The sequence below is a fragment of the Miniopterus natalensis genome, chromosome 3 (genome assembly GCF_054644295.1).
Source record: "Miniopterus natalensis isolate mMinNat1 chromosome 3, mMinNat1.hap1, whole genome shotgun sequence".
Classification (NCBI taxonomy): Eukaryota; Metazoa; Chordata; class Mammalia; order Chiroptera; family Miniopteridae; genus Miniopterus; species Miniopterus natalensis.
The window spans coordinates 97,734,917-97,759,045 of NC_142083.1; the positions used below are offsets into that span (position 1 = coordinate 97,734,917).

The 24,129-nt window shown below is 48.4% G+C and overlaps 1 protein-coding gene across 4 annotated transcripts in view; it reads right to left on the minus strand.

Annotated features, from left to right (window-relative positions):
* Nucleotides 1–22,645, minus strand: part of BCL7C (BAF chromatin remodeling complex subunit BCL7C) — a 51,827-nt gene extending 29,182 nt beyond the window's left edge. The window contains exons 1-6 of one of the 4 annotated variants that reach the window (XM_016219203.2): nt 22,494–22,632; nt 21,886–21,964; nt 21,472–21,580; nt 21,213–21,374; nt 19,732–19,850; nt 17,330–19,179 (exon numbers count right to left, since the gene is read on the minus strand). In XM_016219203.2, coding sequence (XP_016074689.1) covers nt 19,054–19,179; nt 19,732–19,850; nt 21,213–21,374; nt 21,472–21,580; nt 21,886–21,964; nt 22,494–22,585 — 687 coding nt within the window. In that variant the 5' untranslated portion in view covers nt 22,586–22,632 and the 3' untranslated portion in view covers nt 17,330–19,053. Of the gene's footprint in view, nt 1–17,329; nt 19,180–19,731; nt 19,851–21,212; nt 21,375–21,471; nt 21,581–21,885; nt 21,965–22,493 lie in introns of those variants that run through there. The other 3 variants (XM_016219204.2, XM_016219201.2, XM_016219202.2) reach the window with 3 other exon arrangements.
* Nucleotides 22,646–24,129: the final 1,484 nt, after the last annotated feature.

Here is a 24,129-nt window from a genome sequence, read left to right on the forward strand (position 1 = left end):
ATATTAGAAGCAGAAAAATTAACAATGAGACAGCAGCTAACTATATGGACCTTCCAGCAGGTGGTCACTATCCTTGAAACCAAGGGAAATAACTGGCTAACAGAATAATTCAATACCAGGCCATGTTGTTGGATAACCCTAGCATCACTATAAAAAGTTGTTGCATCCTCAATCCTGCTACTCATTTGCTGACCTCCTTAGGGCCCCAGGTCATAACTGTGTGGAAATAATTGAACAAGTGTATTCTAGTAGGAAAGACCTTAAGAGTGAGCTGTTAGCCCGGTGGTGTGGCTCCGTGACTGAGTGTTAACCCACACACCAAGAGGTCAATGGTTCAGTTCCCAGTCAGGGCACATGCGCAGGTTGTGGGCTGGATCCCCAGTGTGAGCTGTGCAGGAGGCGGCCACCAATGTTGATGTTTCTCTCTCTCTCTCCCTTTCTCTCTCTCTCAAATCAATAAAAACATATTTTTAAAAATTTTTTTAAAGAGTGAGCTGTTAGCCAACTAAGAAGAAATATGGTTCACTAATAGGAGTAGCTTTATAACCAGCGGAGTTAGGAAGGCAAGGAATGCAGTGGTATCCTTGTTCAACAGCACTGAAGCAGGAGCTCTTCCCCCTGGGACTTCTCTAAAAAGGTGAACTCATAGCACTGACCCAAGCCCTAGAATTAGGAGAAAACAAAACCTTGACTATACATACTGATTCTAAATATGCATTCCATATACTCCATGTCCATGGGACTATCTGGAAGGAATGGGGATTGCTGACAGCTGGAAATAAGGAGATAAAATGTGGACACTTGATCCTAAGATTATTAGAGACCATTGTAAAACCTAAAGCTATTGCAGTGGTACACAGCAGGGGCTGCCAGAGAGGAGATTCAGGTGGTAAAAAGGAATAGCCTAGCAGATACCACAGCAAAAATAGCAGCTCTAAATAAAATGGTAATGTGGCTGGCCCTCCTTCCCAGCTTGACTCTACATCAGAACACTCCTTTATATACCAAAAATGATCTCAAAATTGCCCAGGAATGGGGCTTTAAGGAGACTCCTATGTCTAACGGGTGGCTGATAAATGAACATACAATGATATTGTTCCTCAAGGGCTAGGTTGGAAAATAGTAAAAGCAGCTCAGGGTTCCACACATTATGGAAAGTAAACACTATATGAAGGGTTAGAGAAGAATATAGAAGAATCATGAGAAGAATCATTAATGGTGTCATGGCAAGCTGCATGTAATGCGCCAAGAATCATGCATATACTAGACCTCCAGTCCCACTTTTAAGTCAGGGAGGCCAGGCCCAGGAACATTGCCTGGGGAAGACTGGCAGGCCTTTATAGTAATGCCCTGTGCTCCTGGAGGATCTAAGTATTATTAGTATTAATAGATACCTTTACTGGATGAGTTGAGGTGTTCCCATGCAGAACTGGAAGGAGCAACGAAGTTGTAAAGGCACTGCTTAGGGAAAGAATACCTAAGTCTGGACTCCGCAAAACCTTTCAAAATGACAATGGGCCAGCTTTCACAGCAGCGGTAGTAAAGGAAGTTACACAGGCTCTCCAAGTTAGCTGGGTCTTCCATTTTTCGTGAAGAGCACAATTCTCAGGAAAAGGAGAACTATGGAATCAAATGCTCAAAAAGAACCTAGCCAGATGGTGTCAGGAAACCCATGAGACTTGGCTTAAATTATAACCAATTGCCCTGACCCAGATCAAGGCATCACCTAAAGTAATGCTCGAATTAAGTCCTTTTGAACTAATGTATGGTAGACCCTTTCGGGGTGCCTCCCAAATTTTAGAATGCCCAGATGCATTTATAGAACAGGCTGTTAAACATATTATCCAATTAGGAAAGGTAACCGAAAACGTAAATAAATACACTAATCTGATTTTACCCACACCAACAGGTACCAAGCGGCACCCATATGACCCAGGGAACTGGGTATCTTTAAAAACCTGGAGTCAGGATCCCTGCAAGATCACCTGAACCCAGTATGGACAGGTCCTCATTTGGTGTTACTAGCAACTCATTCTTCTCTTCAACAACAAGAGAAATCTCCCTGGATACATTACTCTCCCGCGAAGCCATCTATACCACCTAGTGAGAGCCAGGAACCAGCCCCACCGCACTCCTGTGACCCCGTCTGACCTCAAGCTGCTCTTCAAAAGAAAAGTGATGTTCGGCGAGTCTGCCCTCAATCCTAACAGTATTTTCTACACCACGGTTGCGGGATCAGGGCACATACCAGAATCAACCAATAAATGCATAACTACGTGGAACAACATATCTATATCTCTCTCAAAAAAATAAAATAAAATAACATTTTTTAAAAAGAATGAGGACTGAAGAATCTCAGGGGTAGTTGTTAGACAGGACGAGGGTCTCCAGGCCTGCGCGGTTCTCACTAAAGGCTATTCTTTTGCTGCGGATTACAATGTGGCAGTGCCCTGCAGATGCAGCTGTAACCAGATGGGCCTGGCCCGACCACCTGAACCCAACAGATGCAAAGAAGAAATCCACATGTAATTAACCAAATCCAGGAAAGTTTAGCCACCTCAAAGAAGAAATCAACATGTAATTAAATAGTGTATGTAAACTATGGCCAAGCCTTCTCTTTGCCCAGACAGAGTTTTGGATGTGAATTTCATTTCCTTTACTTGCTGCAAGTAAATAAAACTACCTAAAGACAACCATGCTTCCTTCTTTTTTTTCTTTCTTTTTTTGTAATATATCTTTATTGATTTCAGAGAGAGGAAGGGAGAGGGAGAGCCAGAGATAGAAACATCAATGATGAGACAGCCATTGATCGAGCCTGCAACCCGGGCATGTGCCCTGACTGGGAATCGAACCCGGATCGCCTGGATCCTAGGTCGACGCTCAACCGCTGAGCCACACCTGGCCGGGCGTCATTTTTTTTTTTTTTTTTTTAAAGTCTTTATTGATTTCAGAGAGAGGACAGGAGAGAGAGAGATAGAAACATCAATGATGATAGAATCGTTGATCGGCTGCCTCCTGCACCCCCCTACTGAGGATCGAGCCTGCAACCCGGGCATGTGCCCCGATCAGGAATCGAACCTCTATCTCCTGGATCAGTCAATGCTCACCGCTGAGCCACACCACGCCGTTGGGGAAACCACGTCTCTCATTCTTGACTAGAACACCCCAAGCGGTAAACCCTTCAGTAACAGGGCCAGTGGATATGTTACTTCACATGGCAGAAGGAGTTTGCAGATGTGATTAAGTTAAAGACCTTGAGATGGGGAGATTATCCCGGATTATCCGATAGTCCGGTGCAGTCACATGAGTCCTTAAAATTGGAGAACCTTTCCTGGTTATGGTCAGAGGGAGATGAGGGAGAAGGACCATGGGAGAGAGAGTATGGGGGGCCCAGAGCCAAGGAATGTGGCGCCTCTGGAAGCTGGGGAAGACAAGGAAACGGCTTCTCTCCTAGAGCCTCAGAAGGCACAGCTCTGTCCATACCTTGATTTTAGCCTAATGAGACTCTTGTCGAACTTCTCACCTATAAAATTATAAGATAATAAATCTGTGCTGTTGTAAATCACTAAATCTGTGGTAATCTGTTACAACAACAGAATACTGATACAACAAAAAAGATTGTAAAAATTTGCCTTATGACCTCTGTTTCACCTTCCCGCTCTTCTCAGCTTCACTTTTAAACTAAGCTACACAGTCTCGTCACTGGGAGAGAATAAGTGGAATGACAACTAAGCTTGAAGATAAGGGGCCAAAGTTGTAGTAGTGCTGGGTTGGTACCAACTTGCTGTGTGACTCAGAGCCTATTGCATTCCTTCTCTGAGCCTATAACTTTAAGTATTTTAATCGACAATGATAAATAGAACAAAATATTGAGCTAGGCATTGTTCATGGGTGTAATCCTTTCCCAATCACAAAATCTGCTTATACAAAAAATTTTAAATACGGGTATTTATTTCTGCTCAACTTTTAGTCAACTGAGAATTTCAGATCCAGTATATACTAATTTCAAGTCATTCCTTGACATTACCTTGGTACTTGGAGCTGTAAAATTAAAAAGGCAGCAAATATCCCTCTTAGAAGGCACATTACCTTCCTCAAAATAACCCATGGAAAGAATGAATCCTAAACATTTCAAGAAAATAAGGAAGGGTGTATAGAATACCTGTTCCTAGAGGAAGTAGTTTTAAATTATTTAAAATGTCACTTATTGCCTATTCAATGATTTGCAGTAAAAGGAAAAACATTTATAGGCTTTTTCATAGGTTTATATATCCTATCTAGTTACTGAGTGTTCATGGTGGAGCCTCACAGACACCTGGGACACTGATCAGACTTTTGAGACCCATGGAAGTCAAGGAGTCCCCAGAATGTCCTTGCTCCTTAAAAGTGGCACATTCACTCCCAGCACAGTGACCCCACCAGACTTCTCACATGGGCTCTCATGGTCCCTGCTGTTTCAAGTTCACTTCTGGGTCTGGCTTTCAAACTTCCCAAGAGATTAGATCTGATCAGCTGGGTAAGTATGACCCACTTAGGAAGTATTTCCAGGTCCAAACACCTCCGAGGCCACCAAGTCAGCCTGTAGGAGTCCACTGACATTCTGGGCCAGATGTTTGCACAATGGTCAGCACCCCCCGGCCTGGCTAACTGCCTGTAGCAGCCTCAGCATTCGTGACAAACAAATCTGTCTTGCGCCTGTCAGGCCCAGTACTGCCTGCTGACAGTCACTGCGATGGAAAGTTGGGTTCCATGCCGCCTGGCTGGTTTGGCTCAGTGGTTAGAGCATCGGCCCACGGACTGAAGGGTCCCAGGTTCAATTCCTGCCAAGGGCATGTACCTGGGTTGCAGGCTCGATCCCCAGCCCTGGTCAGGGCGCGTGCAGGAGGCAACCAATCGATGTGTCTCTCTCACATGGATGTCTCAGTCTATCTCTCTCCCTTCCACTCTCTCTGGAAAGCAATGGAAAGAATATCCTCTGGTAAAGATTTAAAAAAAAAGGTGAGTTCCATGCCAATCCCTGGGTTAATCGGGGATTTAAGGGGAGGAAAGTGGGGTGTCGTAACATCTGGTCCCTTTACTCAGGACTGCAGATGTGCTGCCACTTGAATTAGGAGAAAACCTCTCTTGTGAAAGGTCTTGAATTCCTTCACTGGAATTTCTCCCACCGTGGGGTTTTGAGGTATGTAATCACTTAAATCAGAAAAAGAGTACTGTACCAGTTAAGCCATATTGTGAGGAGAGGGAACCGATTTTTATTTTATTTTAAAAGCAATATATGTGCACTGTAGAATGTTAAAAAACACAGATAAGAAAAAATAACACTATATTCCTAATACTTAGAGATTCCTATTGCTAATATGTTGAATTGGTCTTTTCTAAGAGCTCAGCATGTGGCCTGGCCTAGGATAGAACCTCATGACTGTTGAGGACTGAGCAGAAATGACTCCTCACGTCTAAACTAGGAGGTAGGATGTGGCAATCTCTAAGAGAACTCCCCTCTAAAACTCTAGAGTGGAGGAGGGCAGGGGAGAAAAGCATGATTCTGGCGTATGTATGCATCACACTGTAATATCCATATATACATAGCCCTCACCCAGAGCCTGAAGGCCCAGCAAATGGGAACCATTGTTACCACCATGTCCTTGTTCCCCACACAGGCTGGAGGATCCCCAGCTCCTTTCCCCCAAGCTCCAAGCCTCTCAGCCCAGTTGCTACAGGCAAAAAGGTCTCCTAAGAGCAGACTGTGCGACCGCCCCCCGCCCCAAAGAAGTGAGATTCCTTTCTTTGTAAGAACACCGTCTTCCCTGGCCGGTGTGGCTCAGTTGGTTTAGCTCCTCCCATGCACCAAAAGGTTGCTGGTTCGATTCCCCGTCATGGCACATGCCCAGTTTGCGGGCTCAGGCCCCAGTAAAGGGTGTGCAGGAAGCAGCCGATCAATGTTTCTCTCATCCATGTTTCTGTCTCTCCCTCTCCCTTCCATTCTCTCTAAAAAAAAAACAATTAAAAATATATATTTTTAAAAGCACCTAGCATGGCTCAGCAGTTGAGCATCAACCTATGATCCAGGAGATCGGGGTTCAATTCCTGGTCGGGGCACATGCCCGGGTTGCGGGCTCCATCCCCAGCAGGGCGCATGCAGGAGGCAGCCGATCAATGACTCTCATCACTGATGTTTCTCTCCCTCTCCCTCTCCCTTCCTCTCTCTGAAATCAATAGACAATAAAGACATATTTAAAAAAAAAAAGTCTTCACAGTGGTCTTTGAGCTTAATTTTGAAATTGAAAGAAAAAAACCTGCTTTCATTAGAAAGCAGGAAAAAAGATTTCGCAGATAAGGAAATGGAGCCAGAGAGGGTAAGATGCTTGCTTGGGTACCACAGCCAGTTGTCATCCCCCACAAACTCACTTAACGTGGCTCTCAACTGTGGAAGGTCACTAAGCAGTTAACACAGCAGGGGACTCAGGGAGAGGCATCTGGGTTCCAATCATTGCTGCTCTATTCACTAGCTGTGTGATCCTGGGCAAGTCACTTCACCTTTCTAAACCTGTTTACTTGTCTATAAAATGGGGATAATTCCTGCTGGGTTGTAGCAAAGAATAGAGAAATTGTAAATGTATCTAGCCCAACGTGGACACACAGCAGTAACTCAGAGTGGCAGTTTTGGGTCAAGGGAACAGCTGTTAGTTAACTCAGAGAGCAGGAGCTGGGGAGGGAGAAAGGTGCCCTGAGTGGGAGATCAGGCCTCAGGGTGCTCAGACTCCTCTTTGGGAAACAGAGTCCTCAATTCTGCTTCCCAAGTAGCTACAACCCGCTCCAGGAGGGTGCCAATATATAGGCACCCTAAAATCTACTGCAAATGATGGTGGAAATAGTCCATAGCACATACTCTGAAGTCAGAATATGTGTATTCAAATCTGCCTCTACGATCTACTGTGGGAACTTGGACAAGTGACTTAACTTCTCCATGCCTCAGTTTTCTCATCTGTAAAATGTACTTACAACACAGAGATGCTGAAATGGTTTTGTGAAATTATACATGTAGAGCTCTTAGAATATTACCTGGCTCAATATTAACTATTTTGTTTTATAGATTCCAAAACTACTCTTAGATCTAAGTTGCTTAGAGTTAGGGCTGAGCCTCTCACTCAAGCTGAGTAACAGGAGACAGAACCTAATTGCCTCCTAAGGAGGACAGGTGTGATTAACTTCAAGTCTGGGTCCAAGTTGAATGGAGAAGGGAGAGGACTGAGAGGAGAGGACTGAGTTCATACGTGTTGACAAAAGCATGGCAGGATTTAGTTGTTTTGTCTGTCTCCTACATGCTACTTTTTTTTTTTAAGTTGAGGTTTAAAAATTAAGCTCTCACTCAAGGAAAGGAAACCAGTTTTGTTGGTTATGGGCTCTGAGTTTAATGTGCTTATTCCACTAATTCTTTCAGTGGAATAAGAAGAGCTTGAGGGGAGAGGCAGAGGATCTTGGAGAAGCTAATGACAGGAGATGGAAAAGTCCCCTGGCCTGGATGGGAGAGAGGAAGGCCTGGTACGTGTGTGGCCACGCTCCAGGGAAGCAGCCAGTCCCGAAAGCAGGCGGCTACCTGCTGTTCAGGGAAACATGGGGTCCTACGTACTAGGGGTCAGCCAGCCAGAGATTCCAGTGCCCCACGCGGTCAGGGCAGAAGGCATCAGCTTTAAGGAACCACTGTGGGCTTGGACAGTGATGCCAACAGCAACCGAGGTGAACTAGAGATTAGACTTTCCCGGCACCAACACCGCGGGTGAAAGCACATGCACACACGCACACACACACACAGAAACCCTGGCTATCCAGCCAACACCTCCTGGATCCTGGTATGCCCTGGAGGAAGAAAGCCCCAACAGTAACTAAGATTTCTGGTTGAGTCACAAGTAATTTTGGAGAAATAATTGAATGTTTGAATTATCTGAATATTGTTTGTACTCAAAACAGCTTAATTAGCTTGGTCTCCGCATGTTTTTGTCGAGTCGAGTGGCTACAGTCCTTTCTTAAGCTTGCTAGTCCATTCCTCACCGTTTTACTTCCAGACTTGGAAAGTATGTGGTCTTGGGAATTAGACAGACCTTAGGCTAAGTCTAGGTTCTGTCACTAGCTGGGTGACCCTGGACGAGTTACTGTACTTAACTTTTCTGCACCCGTTTCTTCATCAGTGAAATGCGCTTCATCACAGGAATGTAAAATGGAATCGAGTGGTTTTCAAACTGTGCCCGGGAGAACTGCGGATCAATCTAGGGTTTTCCAAACTTCACTCACATCCCTTCAGGCATGTTTGTGCACCACTTCTATTATCTATTTATTCTTGTTCTTTAAAAAGATCAACTCACAACCTGGCTGGGTAGCTCAGTTGGTTAGAGCATCATCCCAAAATGCCAGGTTGTGGGTTCGATCCCTGGTCAGGGCACATACAAGAAGCAATCAGTGAATGCATCAATATGTGGGGCAACAAATCAATGCTTCTCTGAAATCAATAAATAAACAATTTTAAAATAAAAATAACTCAATTTTTATGAAAATGAATTTATTTAAAAAGGAAGCAATATCACTGCCATAAACTGTAAATACTTATCGCTCACCCTACAGTAGAAAAATGAATACAATCAAAACAATGCTACTCCACTTTAGCTGGCCACGGTTATCAGCCAAAGCCCCCAGTGCAAAGCCTGGACTTTGTTTAAAAAAGATTGTCTCAGTGACGAAAAGCCACGTATGGCCTTATTGGAAATGTCCAGAATAGGCAAATCTATAGAGACAGAAAATAGATTAGTGATAGTCTAGGGCTGGGGGTGGGAAGTTTGGATGGGAGTTGTTGCTAATGAGTATGGTTTCTTTTGAGGGTGTTGAAGATGTTCTAAAATTGCCTGGGATAGTTGCACAATTCTGTGAATGTACTAAGAAATGTTGAATTGTACACTTTAAATGGGTAAATTGTATAGTGAGTTATATCTCAATAAAGCAGTTACTAAAAAGAAATCTGTTAAATCTGTTCCTTGCTCCTTAAGTAAATGAAGGCATGCAAAAATACCTGGACCAGGACCACTAGGTCTGTGACACCCCCCCTCCTAGTGGTAAGCTTCTGCTCCTTTGTGAAAGGGTTTAGTTGTAAGCACTCGATGTTAGCTAATAGGCCCCAAACCCACCTGTCTGTCAAGTCAAACTTGGGTTTATATTCCTCCCTACCCAGTAACTGACCAGCATCATGACCCTGGAGAAAATCACCCCCAGCCCACTTTTCTCACCAGTCAGATGTGAATAGCACCTGCCTCAAGAGGTTGTAATATGGGTGAGAGGAGATATGTAGGTACTTCTCCTGGACACACAGTTAGCTCTCAAGAGTGGTTAGGCAGGATAGTAGGAACCTAGGAAAATTCCTTGGCAAGTGGAATGGGAAAACTGAGGCAAGATAATTAAACAAGGCCAGACAATTTGACCAATTTACAGCCAGCTAGTATAAACTGCAAGACATTATCTTCCCTAACCAAGGACACTTGGTTTATACCTCTCCCCACTAACCAGGGAATAAATAGCTTAAATCACTCTGTTCAGGGAGATAGGTAACAGAGATCCAATTAGTGCCATTTGTGCCAGCCAAACCCAAGGACCGATGAAGTCAGGAAAACAAACAACAAAAAACCTGACTAGAACCAGACACCCCAAGATAAAAGTAAAGCAGTGAAGCTAACCACTGGTAAATCAACACACTGAAGGACACACCTGGAAAACTAATGAATATTCTGCTGGCCCTCCCCCCCCCCTTACTTTTCTCAGGCATGAACTTTCTCCTTTCTTCCTAAAACTCTTTTTTTTTAAATTTTTTTTTGTTAATCCTCACCCAAGGATATTTTTTCCATTGCTTTTTAGAGAGTGGAAGGGAGGGAGGTGTTAGATGAGCCAGGAACAGAAACTAGGGCACAGAGACTCAGCAGGGCAGGAAGCCCGGGATGCCTAGCAAGGGGCAAACCTGGGAAAGCAAGGACCTTGTCCCCAGGGTAACCTATCCGCCCCAGCATATGGCTGGTCATGCGGTTTAGACCCCCTGAGCATTCCTCCCTAAAGATAACATCTAGGCCTCAGTTGTATTTCAGCTCCAGGCCCAGAAAAGCAGCAAAACCAGACAAGTGGCACTGCGGCTGCCTCAGGACCAGAGACATTGACCCTGCCCTGGCACTGACCAATCAGTGGAGACCATGACCCTGAAAGAACACACCTGGAAAGCTGATGAATATTCTATTGAGACCCTCCCCTGAGGCCTCTCCTAAGATTCAGGCCTGCAAAAAAAGATAAATACCCTTAGGGCAAAGGACCCAGTGCTTGCTCTTCCTGCCACTCTCAGGGGAGCACACCAGTGCCATCTCCATCCCTCCGAGGGATGGAGAACAGGAAAGCAATGGGCAGGGGGAGCTCGTCCTGGTTTACCCCCTGAACCTGTCTCCAAGGCCCCTTCTCTCCTACTTCTCAGTGAGCCAGAGCAGCCCAGCCTGGGCTCTCCTGTAGCCTCTTCTATGCTCTTCCTGGCTTCACTGTCCCAAGTATATTTTTGCTGCCATCATGGACCCAATACCCTCTGGCTCAGTGCTGTGTAGTCCTTCCCTTTGGTTATTCTACCCCCTCATCCCCTTTCCTTAAATAAATTCAATAAATTCAACTTTTCTTTATTCACCTGTCTGAGATGGCTGTTTAGCCAGCCCTCACACCACCAACCGTTAACCTTTCAGGAGGGAGGAGAGAGAGAGAGAGATTGGTTGCCTCCTGCAGGTGCTCTGGTCGGGGCAGAGCTGAACCTGGAATCCAGGTATGTGCCCTTGACCGGGAATTGAATTCATGACCCATCGGTGCACAGGTCCACGCTCTAACTACTGAGCCAGGGCTCTCCTAAAATTCTAAGGGTCCCCTTGAGACTTGCAACCAGCAACAGCTCATCCTGAGCTAGCCCCCTGAACCTGCCCCCAAGGCCCCCTCTTCTCTGACTCTCCAGTGAGCTGAAAGCAGCCCCGCCTTGACTCACTTCTTTCTCGTAACATTTCTAGACAGCCAAAGCAGCCCCGCCTAGTCTCTCTCCTTGAGCTTCTTCTATCCTAAGTCCTTCCTTTGTTTCACTGCCCCCAGCTTTAATAAACGTACTCTCAAAATTACCTGCACTCCTGTTGTGAAATCTTTCCTGCATGAAGTCAAGAACCTGTTACGGGCAGAGCTGTTGATCATGCTCCGTTGACCGTGATTGTTCTGTTCTGATTAGAGAAAGCACATTCTAACCTGACAGAGTTGTACGCCCTGGGACCTTGAAACTAACCTGGGAATTCGGTCCATTCTCCTGTTCCAAGAACTGCCTCTCATCATGGAAAGATGAACAACCTTGTTCCTGAACTGATGGAATCCCGGAGGCACCTGCCCTTTGCAGCCCCCAGCCCGCATGGCCTGTAACCTGGTACCGGAGAAGTCCACCCTGGAATCCCTGAGGCGCCCGCCCTTGCGACCCCCAGCCCACCTCGTGCACTTTCCCACGCCTGTAATTCCTACTTTCCCATGTAATCTTTGTCCACCTATCCAATATAAGCAGCTGGCTTATGGGGGGTGGCAGCTTTTCTTGGATGACCAGTACTGCTCCCCCACGTTGCGGGCAATGCTGGACCAAATGCTCATAGACAAGTCAACTCCTTCTGTGCTTAATCGGCTCAAGTGGTGACAGGCTGTCCTGTTTCGAACCCACACGCTACCAGCCCACCGGAGGCCCCCCGATCCTGGAGGGTCCGTTTCCTGTGACAGCGCCTCTCATGAGAACTATCCTTAGCCTCCAGGAGAAGCAGCGCTAGAACTGAAGGGATGTGGCTGTGCACCTCGCCTCTGCCCCACTGGGTAAGCCAGTGGGAAAGCAGGCCTTTGTTATTCCAAAGTAACTTCTTTCTGGGTCTCAGCTTGCTTAGCCATATAGTGGGGGTACTGCGGCTCCACGGTACAAGTAAAAAAAAAAAAAAAGCCAACTGTCCTCAGATCCTCACGCCCCTTTTACAGCCGGAGAAACCGAGGACCAGAGGGGCTCAAATGCTCCCACACACGTCGCTGGGCCCGGGTGCCCCGCACGCCGCCGCAGAGCCCTGGCGCGGTCGGCCTCCCACCCGAGCAGCCGCCGAGAGCTAGGAACCGCCGGCTCCAACGGCCGGGCGCGGGGCCGGAAGTCCGCCCGCGGCCCCTCTAGGACGCCACGCGCGGCGCTCGGTGCCCTTAACCGCGTCGACGCCGGGCGCGCTCTCCTCCGCTCGGCCGGTCGCGAGCGCGCCGCCCTCTTTTGTCTCCTCGTTGCTTCACCGCGGCCGGGAGGAGAGCGGGGCCCGCTCTACAGACAAGCGATTGAAACAACACAGCAGCTGGACCCAGCACAGGCGCCCCATTTGGGGCTGTTTTCATCTATCCCAACCGCCTCATGCTATCTTAAAATATGTACATTAAAACCTCATTACAGGCAGTTTTACTTTCTTTTCTTTGGCACTGCGTTTCCTAAATTTCCTAGCGTGCCAGCGATCCTAGCGGTGAGTCTAAAAACTGAAGGTTGGAAATACTTTCCAACAATTTGGTTTCCACACAGCTTCTCAGAGGCCGGCCGTTCCTGACACGGCTGCCAGATAGACGGCCGAAAGGTGAGGAAAAGATTAGTGGCTCGGTGTTTCAGATGAGGCACAAAGGTCTAGAGGGGTCGGCGAGGTGCCCAGGGTCACTCGATAGAGATCAGCTGAACCTGGAAGAGCCCAGCCCTGTCCTGGGTCTTGCCCGGTCTCTGCAGTACAGCTGCCTCCCAGAGCTGACCTGGGGAGAAGCGGAGGGACGGCAGCAAAGCCGCTGCCAACGGAAAGTCCATAGACAAGTGAACGGGGATGGAAAGGAGGTGAGCGCGCCCTGCCCGGCGCAGGGCCCGGAGTCACCGACCAGACAGCCCTGCCTTCTCCGCAGCGCAGCGCCCAGTCACTGACGCGGGGGTCTTGCCCTTTCCTGAGTGTGCCTGTTCCAGTCCCGCTTCTGAAACTGGGAAACCACCTCTGGGTCGGCCCACTGTGAGATGGACCTGAGCTCAGTGAGGTTGTGGGTCTCCAGGAGAGCAGAGAGTTTAATGCTATAATAGAAATGTAAGCATAAGAGGGGTGGAGAAAGGGACATGTGCTTGCTTTTGTTCTTGCGTTCATTTATCATTAATGAACACCTACTATTTATCAGGCAATACACTAGACCCTAGGAGGACAGATGAACAAGGGGAACTTATTCTAGCAGGGGAAGTGAGATGTCAAGTGAAAGAGAAAGTACAGTGACTAACAGGGGACCTCACCTAGTCTGAGGGTTAGGGAACCTTCCTGAAGGAGGTGAGAGATCGAAGCCAAAGCCTGAAAGATAAGTAGGCTTTGGCCAGGAAGAAAGAGGAAGGGAAGAGTTACCCAGGCAAGGGAGAAGCAGGTGCTAAGATGGGAACTACTTTAGTATGTTCAAAGTTTCTGTGTGTTTTATGGTAAGGGGAAAGGAGCAAGAGAGAAGGGCAGGGACCAAACTGAGCAAGTTTGGTGGGAGAACTGCATGGGCAAAGGCAGGTGGGAAAGGGACCATGAGGCTGGAAGGCAGGAAGTGACGTGAACATTCTGGAATAGTAAGTGAAGAGGCTGAGGAGGTGAGCAGAGGCCTGCACCTGGAAGGCCTCCAATGCCTGGCTGCAGAGCTCAGACATTAGCCTGCAGGCCATGCAAATGAACATAAATGAGAAGAGTAGAGCACTAAGGAGTAGTGGGGATTGTGGCAACTGGGGAACACATGCTCTATCTCTGGGGGCAGCCAGTGCTCCACACCCCCTGGTGATTATAGCCTCAGTATACTGAGACAGCCTCGGTATCTCAAACCATCTTTGTCAAAGGTAGCTGGGAGTCCAGATTTTTTATATGAAATCACTTAATTTTAAATGTTTGCTGTATATTCAACACCAGGTAAGTCAAGCAAATCATATCCATAGGCCAGTGGTTCCCAACTTTGCAGCATATTAGCATCACCTGTGGAGCTTTTAAAAGTCCCAATGCCCGAGTTGTCTCCCATAACAATGAAAATGTCTGGGGGTAGGAACCAGGTATTACAATCCCAGGTAGTTCCAATGTGCAGCAACATTTGAGAACCACTGCTGTAGGCTGAGTACAGGCATACCTCACTTTATTGTGCTTCACAGATGAGTTTTTTACAAATGGAAGGCAAGACCCTCCACCAGCAAAAAGATTACAACTCACTTTATTGTAATACTTGCTTTATTGTGGTGGTCTGGAGTGGAACCTGCAAAATCTGAGGTACGCCTGTATTTCCTTTGAGTTGCCAGGCAAAGGCATGGGGAGCCTTAGGAAGTTTTAGAGCAGGGGAGGGGCAGGCCAGTTTAGAGTTTCAGGAAAATCATTACTTAGAAGGGAGGGAGTATAGTCTGGGGTGAGAAAGGGGCAGTGGTGGGATCCTGCTGGGGTGGGGCACCTTTTTTCTGCCAAGGGTCATTTGGATATTTATAACATCATTTGTGGGCCATACAAAATTATCAACTTAAAAATTAGCTAGATTTATTGAATTTTGAGTTACACCTGCAGTTGCCTTGGCAATGCCAGACCAAATGATTTCACAGGCCGTATATGGCCAGTGGGCCAGATGTTCCCCACCCCTGTCTAGGGTGACCAACCATCCCAGTTTGCCTAGGACTGAGTGGTTTCTTGGGACATGGAACTTGAAATGCTGAAAGTCCTCGGATGTTTTTGCCACCCTAGATCCTGCCCCTGATATAGTTCTGTCTCCCCAGATTTCTGGGGGACTGATGCTACAGACTCTACATTCTAGAAAAGTCCCTGGGAAAGGGTCCTCTATCTCCTTGGGGTGCACTCACCTGGCGCTCTGACAGGCTTGTGCAGGGAGCTAGAAACAGGGAGAGGATTTAGACCCATCTGTTCTCCACCTGGCAGCGCGATCCTTGTCAAACCCAACCCTATTAATAGCACTGAGCAATCGAAAGGAACAAACTAATGGTCCAAGCAACAGTACGGATGACTCTCAAAAACATTACCCTGAGTGAAAGAGAACAGATGCAAATGAGTAAATGCTGTATAAGTCCATGCATATGAAGTTCTAGAACAGGTTAACCTAGTCAAACCAAAATCAGAACAATGGTTGCCTCTGGGAAGTTGGGACAGGAAGGGGGGGGGGGCGGTGTGTGACAGGAAAGGGCAACAGGATATGGGGAAAGACAGTGATATATTTGATAAGGGCTTGTGTTATGCAGATGAAACTCACTGAATCATACAGTTAACACCTGGGCATGTCATATGGATATTTTGCCTCAAGGGAAAAGAGAAACAAACTTGTTAATAAATACTGAACTCTAGTTAATGATGTGCATGCTGAAGTGTACAGAGGGAAGTGTACCATTGCAACTGATTTTGAAATGGATATATGGTAAAGCAAATAGAGTAAATGTTATAGAATACAGCTGGTGAGTATATGGGTGCTACCTGTACAATTCTTCCAACTTTGCTGTATATTTAAAACTTTTTATAATAAAATATTGGGGGGCAGAGAATCTAAGTCTGATCATGTCATTCCTCTGCTCAGACCCTCCCTCCCTGGACTCCAACCACACTGATCTCATTTTCAGGCATGGGACCCCTCAGGACCTTTGCACTGGCTGTTCCATCTGCCCAAAATGCTCTTCCCCCTATATCTGCATGGCTCTCTCCCTTACCTCCTTCAAGCTTTTCTTTAAATATCTCTTAGTAAGGCCTCCCCTGTGCCCCCAATTTAAAATTGCAATCCACTCTTTCCCTGTCTTCCTTACTCTATTTTTTAAAGAGCAGTTATAACTCCTACATATAACTTCTTGAAAGTAAGCTCCATGAAGGCAGGAATTTTTTTCTATTTTGTTTATGCTGTATTGCCAGGGCCTAGAAAAGTACCCAGCAGACAGTAAGCTCACAATACATGTTGCTATGAATAAAGGAATTCCCCCCCTCATGGAGCTCACAGTCTGGTGCCAAAGTTATTGACCATCACAGGGCAATAACTAGTGCTCCATGAAATGGCAGAGGAGGGGGCGAGGGGCATGAAAGGAAAGAAGACTCCATCAGGAAGCAGAGGTTTGAAAAACAAGAAGGCATCTGCCAGATGAAGAGGGGATGAGAGGGACACTCCCAGCAGAGCAAATAGCGTGAGCAAAGCCCTAGAGGTGAAAAGTAGCGAGTACACTTGGCTGCGATTATGAGCAGTTCCAAGGGTTGCTGTGCAGGGTGGAAGTGTCAGAGTGTGGGCTCCCCGTCCTGTAGGTAATGAGAACTGGAGGGCTGCACAGACCTGGGCTAAAGGACAGGTGCCCCGGGGCCTGGGGGCTGGGACCAGGCAAAGGACAGGAATCAGGGGGACTCAAGCTTTAGCCTTTCACGGCCGCTCAGAATGGACTCCTCCCCAGTCTCACTGACAGGCAAGTTTCTGGCCTCTATCCCTAAACCCTAGTATCCTCATCTATAAAAACGGGGTAATAGGAAAAACAGCTGCCATTTATGGAGCACTTACTATGTGCCAAGCCAAGGACTCTCTCCACGTATTGCCTCATTTAATCCTCACAATAGTCTCACCGGGTGAATGTTACTATTATTCCCATTTTACAGATGAGAAAACTGAGGCACAGAGATGTTAAGTCACTTGTTCAAGGTAACACAGTGAATGAATGGAGACGCTGAGATTCAAACCCAGAGCCTGAATTCTGGGCCATAATACTGTACTACTGACCCATACAAGGCACTTTACAGTTGATAGAATAATCTCATCACCTCATGGGGTGGTTGAGGGAAGTAATGAAATGACCCCACACACCCAGAAAATGGCTGAGATGATTAGCGAGGCCCTCCAAAGGTGTCCATGTCCTAATCCCAGAACCTGTGACTATGTTACTTTATCCACCAAATGAGATTTTGCAGATGTGATTAAATTAAGGACCTTGAGATGGGAGGATTACCCTGAATCATTCAGGTGGGCCCAATGTCATCAAAGGGCTCTGCTTAGAAAAGAAAGGCAGGAGAGACAGAAAAGGAGACATGACAATGGAAGCAGAGAGAGGGAGTTTGGAAGACGCTATGCTGCTAGGTTTGAAGATAAAAGGAGGGGCCACAAGCCAAAAAATGCAGGTGGTCTGCAGAAATGGGAAAAGGCAGGGAAACAGATTCTCCCCTACAAGCCGCTGGAGGGAACCAGCCCTGCAGACACCTTGACTTTAGCCCATTAAGACTTATTTTGGCCCTGGCCAGTGTTGCTCAGTGGTTAGAGCAGCAGCCCATGCACCTAAAGGTACTGGGTTTGATTTCCAATCAAGGGCATGTACCTGGGTTGCAGGTTCCTTCCCCAGCCTGATGGGGGCATGTGAGGGGGGCAACCAATCCATGTGTCTCTCACATCAATGTTTCTCTCTCTCCCCATCCCTCACTCCCTTCCACAAGCAATGGAAAAATATCCTTGGGGGAGGATTAACAAAAAAAGACTTATTTTGGACTTCTGACCGACAGACAGCAAGATAGTAAATTTGTGTTGTATTAAGTCACTAAATTTGTGGTATTTTGTTACAGCAACAACAGAAAATGAATATATCACATCACTGCACACCTGGCTCCCCTGGCTAGCCCTGGCTCAACTCCTACTACTGCAGCTGCAATCACGAATCACCCTTACATTTTTTAATAGTTCTTTCAAGTTCCAATTTGGTTCTCTCTTGTTGTCCCATACACCAAAATGTTTGATTCCAGGTCAGAGCACTTACCTAGGTTGCGGGTTCAACCCCCAGTTGGGGCACGTATGGGAGACAACCGACCAATGTTTCTCTCACACTGAAGTTTCTCTCTCTCTCTCTCTTCCTTCCTCTCTCTAAAATCAATGAACATATCCAAAGGTGAGGATTAAAAATTAAAAAATTAAATAAATAAAAAGTAGGGCTAATGCACCTGACCCTAACTCTCTTGCAGGCACAGAGTGAATGAAGATGCTTTATATTATTTGAAGATTCCCATAAACCATTGGGACAGATGAGGCCTAGTTATTGCTCAAATGAACAAACCAAGGCTCAGACAAGGGAAATGGCCCATGCAGAGCCACACAGAGCCAGAACTTGAACCAGGACGTCTGACTTCAATTCTAGCACACTGAGGTTCATGTCTCAAGAGCTCAGCTCATGTGTCACCTCCTCAGAGAAGCCTTCCTGGATAGCCTCAGCCCATGCATTTATTCATTCACCAAACAGTTGCTATGACAGCTCTATGCCAGTGTGGTACTAAATAAGACTGGGAACCAAGTTCTGGCCTCAGGAACCCACAGCCTAGTAAACAAGACACAAACCAACCATCCCAAACAGCCTGATAAATGCTGAGACAAAGGGAAGGAAGCACAGAGGGTTGTGGGTACCCAAAAGAGGGGAACTGACTATGCCTGAAGACCAAGGAAGACTTTCTGGAGGAGGTAGTGATTGAGCTGGGACAAGTAAGACTCAACCCAAAGTGTAGGCAGGGGTTTCAGTGGAGGAATGACTAAGCAGAGGCAGGGAGGCACAATGCTGTAGCTTCCTGAGGGCAGAAAAGGGGTTGGGTCATCCCAAGCCCCAAAGTCCCTCTGGGCCTCCATGCTCCTGTGTATGAATGGGAATCGTGGGCCTAGTTGCCCAGAGCTTTGGTAATTGCTGTGCCCAGGTACGTGGATTCCCACAGGAGGGCTGAAGGTCAAGAAGGGTAAAAGGGGTACAGGGTAGAGTAGAGGGAGTGTCAGGGAGGTAGGGTCCTGCCCCAGGCCCCCATTCCATATCTGACTCATGGTGTGACTATGGGAAGATCCTCTTAGAGTTTCAAGTGACACCATCTGAGAAATGGAGCATGAGACAAAACTGGCTCCAAAGACCCTCCCCAGCCCTGACGGGGAAATGACATGACACAAAATTACAAAAGGGTCTTTATTTGTAAAAAATCAAAGGGGCCCCTGGGGCAACAGGAAAGACAGACCGGCTTCTCAGGGGTCAGGGGCATTTGGGCAGATGCGCTTGAGTGGGGGGGCGCCCTCCGAGTCCTCTGTGTCACCCTGGGCTGCCTCAGGGACAGGTGGCACTGGCTCAAAGACAGGGTAAGCTTCGGGGGCCTGGAGAGGAAGGGTGGACAGGCATAAGCTCCACCGAACCCAGGATTGCAGCCTCCTAGCCTCTGCCTTCTCCAAAGCCTCCACTCCACTCCCCTCCCCGACCCAGGAGTCTAGCCCAGGGCCAGGGACCCAGGCTGCAGATTACATAGGGAACCAGAAACCACAATACTGTTTGGGGAAAGAAGCTGATATTTGGTATTTCTGGGAAATGCATCAAGGTAGTCCTTGTGGGAAAAGTCAGAAGTTTGTGGGGAACTTGCTTAAGCTAATTGTATAATTTAGGATTTAATAAAATAAAATAAAAACTTGGAGGAGCACCATGATCTTTTCAGGCTTTTAATGGTCTTAAATTAGCCCTGACCCAGCCTGCAGGACTTTGTTTCTAAAACACCCTTTCCTTTTACATCCCAAAAGCCCAGCTCTAAGCCTTTAGCTATGTCTGAGGTCTGCTTTTCCCACCTGGACCTCAAGAGTACAGCCCCAAAGCCTTTGGCTGCCCCACAGTCCCATTCCCTCCAAGACCCGGGAGTCTAGCCTTCTGGCCTCTCTCACCTCAGCCTCCAGCAACTCTGGAACAGGTTCCTCCTTGGTCAGCATTGGGGGTTCATCGGTGCCGCCTGTAGTTATACCCCCGGGATCTGGAACGTCAAGGTAACAGAGTCCCTGAGCAGCTGCTCTGTGCCATAGCACAGACCAGGGGGAAACAAACACCAGTCACATAAGCCCCCAGGCTGTGGGAGCACTGAGGAGGGAGACGAGCATCTGGCTGCAACCCAGGAAAAAGACACGGAAAGGACATTTAGGTGGGATCTTGACAGGTGAGTAGGATTTGATCAGCGAGACAGATGGGGAGGTGGAGATTTTAGGCAGAGGGAACACACACTTAGAGAGCACAGATTCTGGGGCTGGGCTGCCTGGGTTCAAATCCTAACCTTGGGCTAGTGACTTAATTTCTCTGGGCCTCAGTTTTCTCATCTGTAAAATGTAGATAATTATAGTAGTTACCACATGAGCTTGCTGTAAGGATTAAATGAGATTACCCTTAGCACAGAGTCTGGCACATAGTTAAGTGCTCAATAAGTGCCAGTTATTGTTTTTATATTAGTAAAGGTCCAGGAGTACATGGCACAATTTAGACACAGTCATAGGCCCAAATCATGGTGTTCCTGAAAGGAAACAATGCGGTCAGCAGGGGATGGTTCACAAAGGGCCCAGAGTCCCAAGCTGAGGAGTCCGAAGCCATAGGGAGCCACTGAAGGCTTTGAGCAGGAAAATGACAAACTTGTGCTTTAGAAAAAGCTGCTCTGTCAGCTGTGTGGAGGTGACTGGAGGAACAGAGACCTACAAGGAGGCTGGAGTCAGGTGAGGGTGAGGGATGACAGAGCTTGGGGAAGGAGAGGAAGGTAGACGATGTTGGGAGGTGGAAGAGAAGCTGAGGAGGACTCATGCCCAAGACGCTGGCTCACTGGCTGTGTGAGCAGGGGCAATTTACTTAACTGCTCTGAGTTTCAGTTTCTCATCTATAAATGGTGATAATAATCCTCATAGAGTTGTGATGGAGATTAAATGAGATAAAATAAAACGTGTAAAAAGCTTAGAAGTGTGCCTGTCACACAGTAAGACTTGCTCAATAAGTATTAGTTGTTATTATCACTTCTTGACTCTTAGGATTAGCCCTGTTATTTATTTCTCAACAAATATTTATTGAGCACCTACTATGTGCCACATGTAGCAAACAAGATCAGTATGGACACAACATTCAGGAAGCTGACATGAGGTGGGAGTGGGCAAGAAAGACAGATACTAAAAGTTAAATTTACATGAAAATCCCAGACAGTGATAAGTTATCAATAGACCCAAAGAAATCAAGAGTAAGGAGATGGTCACTAGGTCAGTGACCTACCACAGGAGTCAGGAAGGCCTCCAAAGGAGGCAACAGAGGAGGGGGGCAGGTACAGGGATAAACTGGTAGCCTCAACTTTGGAGAGGGCAAGACTCAGAAGGGAGGGCTCCTGGGAGGCACCTGGTCCTACCTCTCTCCTGGCCTAGCCGTGGAGGCTGAGCTTCCTCCGGGACCCCTTCGGGTGGTCCGGAAGGTGATGCAGGGCGGCTGGGCTGGGGGGTGCCACCGGGGCTGGGCTCAGTGCCCTTTTGCAGGGATCCTTCCGAATGGAAACTCTGGTTACTGTTCTCATCTGTGAGAGCAAAAGTTGAGAGGGTTGGGCCTGAGGTCCCCAGTCCCCTCCCTCCTTTAATCCCATAGTCCCCCCAAATCCCAGGACCCCTACATACCATTGAGATCAAGCAGGATGAGAGGGCCACCCCCTCGGGGGCTGGCACCCCTGCCCCGACGCTCCCGGCCTCGGGATCTCTCTGCCCCACCACCTGCCCTCCGTCGCTCCTGGGGATTAGAGGGTAAGGATCAGAGTTAGCGCTGGCAAAGCCCCCACTCTACACAAATAAGTAAACTGAAGCACAGAGAAGCAAAAGGCCCTGCATGAGGAGACAGAGGTGGTGCACACTGGGTTGACTTGAATTCTGGGGTCTGCAGCAGGAAAAAGGGAGAAGGGGTGGAGTTGCCAATAATTGTTAACATGTGTCTGGGCTGCTGCATTTGAGGTCTCAGAGTGGGGACTGGAGGTGGAGAACAGGGTGGGGAGGGGCTTGCCTGAGGTTGCAGGGTCTGGTGTGGGGGAGCTTGCTCACCTCCTCCTGGGGGTCCACCACTGGTACCCACTTGAAGATACGAAGGGACGTGTCACCCACAGTCACCCAGCGCTTCTCCCTGTGGGAGAGTTGGGGGACTAGGTCAGAGAGGCCTGGGCTGAGACCCTCCCTCAGCAGCTGGACACATCTAGGGATACCTACAGAGGTGTGGGTGGTGCATAGGGTAGGGACGGTTTTGCTAACGGGACATAGTTAGAGGGAGAAAGAGAACCCTGCAGACCCCAGGGCATACAAGGGGGTCTCTAGTGAGAGTATGGCTTGGGGCCTTGGTTCGCAGACTCCTGGGGTATACACGGGGCACACGGCTTTGGGCCTGGCTTGGAATAGGGCATACTTTCGGGAGGAGTGTCAAAGCTTTAGGGGGCGGGGTATAAACGGGGGGTGCCGGCTCTGGGAGGGCACGGCTGGGGAACACACTTTGTAGACCCCAGGGTGTAGCCAGGAGAAGGGGGACAGAGCCCTGTAGTTCCAGGGCGCAGCTGGGACACACCTAACACCTGGGGCCACAGCTGGCGAAGGGAGGGTAGACGCCTTTGGAAAAGGAATGGCCCTGCCAGTCCCGTCCCTGGCCACGGGACAGCGCTCACCATCTCCGGACCTTCTCGATGGTCGCCATCACCTTCTTGATGTCATCCTTGGCCCGGCTCCGGGTCTCAGCCCGCACGGTCCGGCCGGCCATGCTGGCGGGGCTGGGGCCGGGGCCGAGCCCGCGGCTGGGCCGCCTCCCGTCCGGCGGGCTCAGGCTCGGCGCCAGGCCGGGCCGCCGTGCTCTCGGCCTGCAGTCCCTCCGGGAGTTGGCCGCGCCCTCCCTCGCTCCCCGACGCCTCCGCGAGTCCCCGCCCCGCTTCCTGCCGCCTGGCCCCGCCCCGCCCGGCCCGGCCCCGGAGCGTCCCTGCGGCGCTGACCCAGCGAGCCCAGGCCTGGAAGCCGGCCAGCCCCACCCCGGCCCGCCCCCTCGGGGCGCCCGGACGCGCAGCGCCCCCTGCCCGCCGCCCGGAGGGAGGTTGGGGCAGCTCGGGGACCGGCCGCGCGCGGCGGGGCTGAGGGTGCGTTCAGACCACGTGGGCGCGGGGAGCGCGGGCCGGTCGGAGTGTGCGTCTGCTGCGCGGGGGCGGCCCTGGAACGCGCGCAGGCGCGCGCGCGTGTGCATGTGCATGTGCGTGTGCGTGTCCACGCTCACCAGGCTGTCTAGTTCTGCACCGTCCAGCTGTCCCTTCAGCCATTCATTCAGCAAGCTGTTAACTGAGTGCCAAGTACGTGCCAGACTCCGCATATGAGCGGGTCTCCACCCACCAGAATGGCTAAAATAAGAATGACTGCACCAAGGGCAGGTGAAGGGGTAGAGCAACTGGACTCTCGTATTTCTGGGGAGTGTAAATTGGTAGAGACACGTTGGAAAACAGTTTTCTAGCGAAGCCCAAAATACAGCCCAACCCGATGATCCAGCAATTATATTCCTACATCATCGACAGCCAACAGAAATGCGTAGGTCTGCGCATCAAGGGGGGAGAGAGGAGTATTGGAACGTTTGTGGCACTATTTATAATAGCCTCAAAATGGAAACAACCCATCAAAGGAGAGTGGAAAAGGAGCTGTAGCCTTTTCACACGGGAGAATGGTGTCCCACTGCACCCAACAAGGGGGATAAGTTTCACGAAAGAAGTCAGATACAACAGTACACACTGTATGATTCCATTTATGTGAAGTTCCAAACAGACAAAATTAATTTATGGTGTGAGAAGTCAGAATAGTGGTCACCCTTGGGACTGGGAGGGGCTAAGAGGGGCCTCTGAGAACTGGTCATGTTCTTAATCTGGTGCTGGTTCCCTGGGCATATTTACCCTGTAAAACTTCACTGCTGTTTGCACTTTTCCCTGTGTATATTATACTTCAAGTAAAACTTTATTTAAAGTGAGCATGCCTTGGTTGATTTGAGACTGTTTGCCAGCAAATATGATGTGTCTAAGTGTGAGTTTCTTTGTGCGTGTGTGTTTCAAAGGCATGGCTTTTGTGTCTGTGTATTTGGTGAGACTAGGTCCACAGAGGTTAAGGTATAGGAAGATGGTAATGGCAGCATTTTTGAACCAAATTGCTGGGGTAAAATCTCAGCTCTGCTTGTCCAGTGACCCTGAATAAGTCACTTGTCTCTAATTCCTCAACTGTAACATAGGAGTGAGTTAATAAATGTGTAGCTCTTAGTGCCTTGCAAATAGTAAATACCCA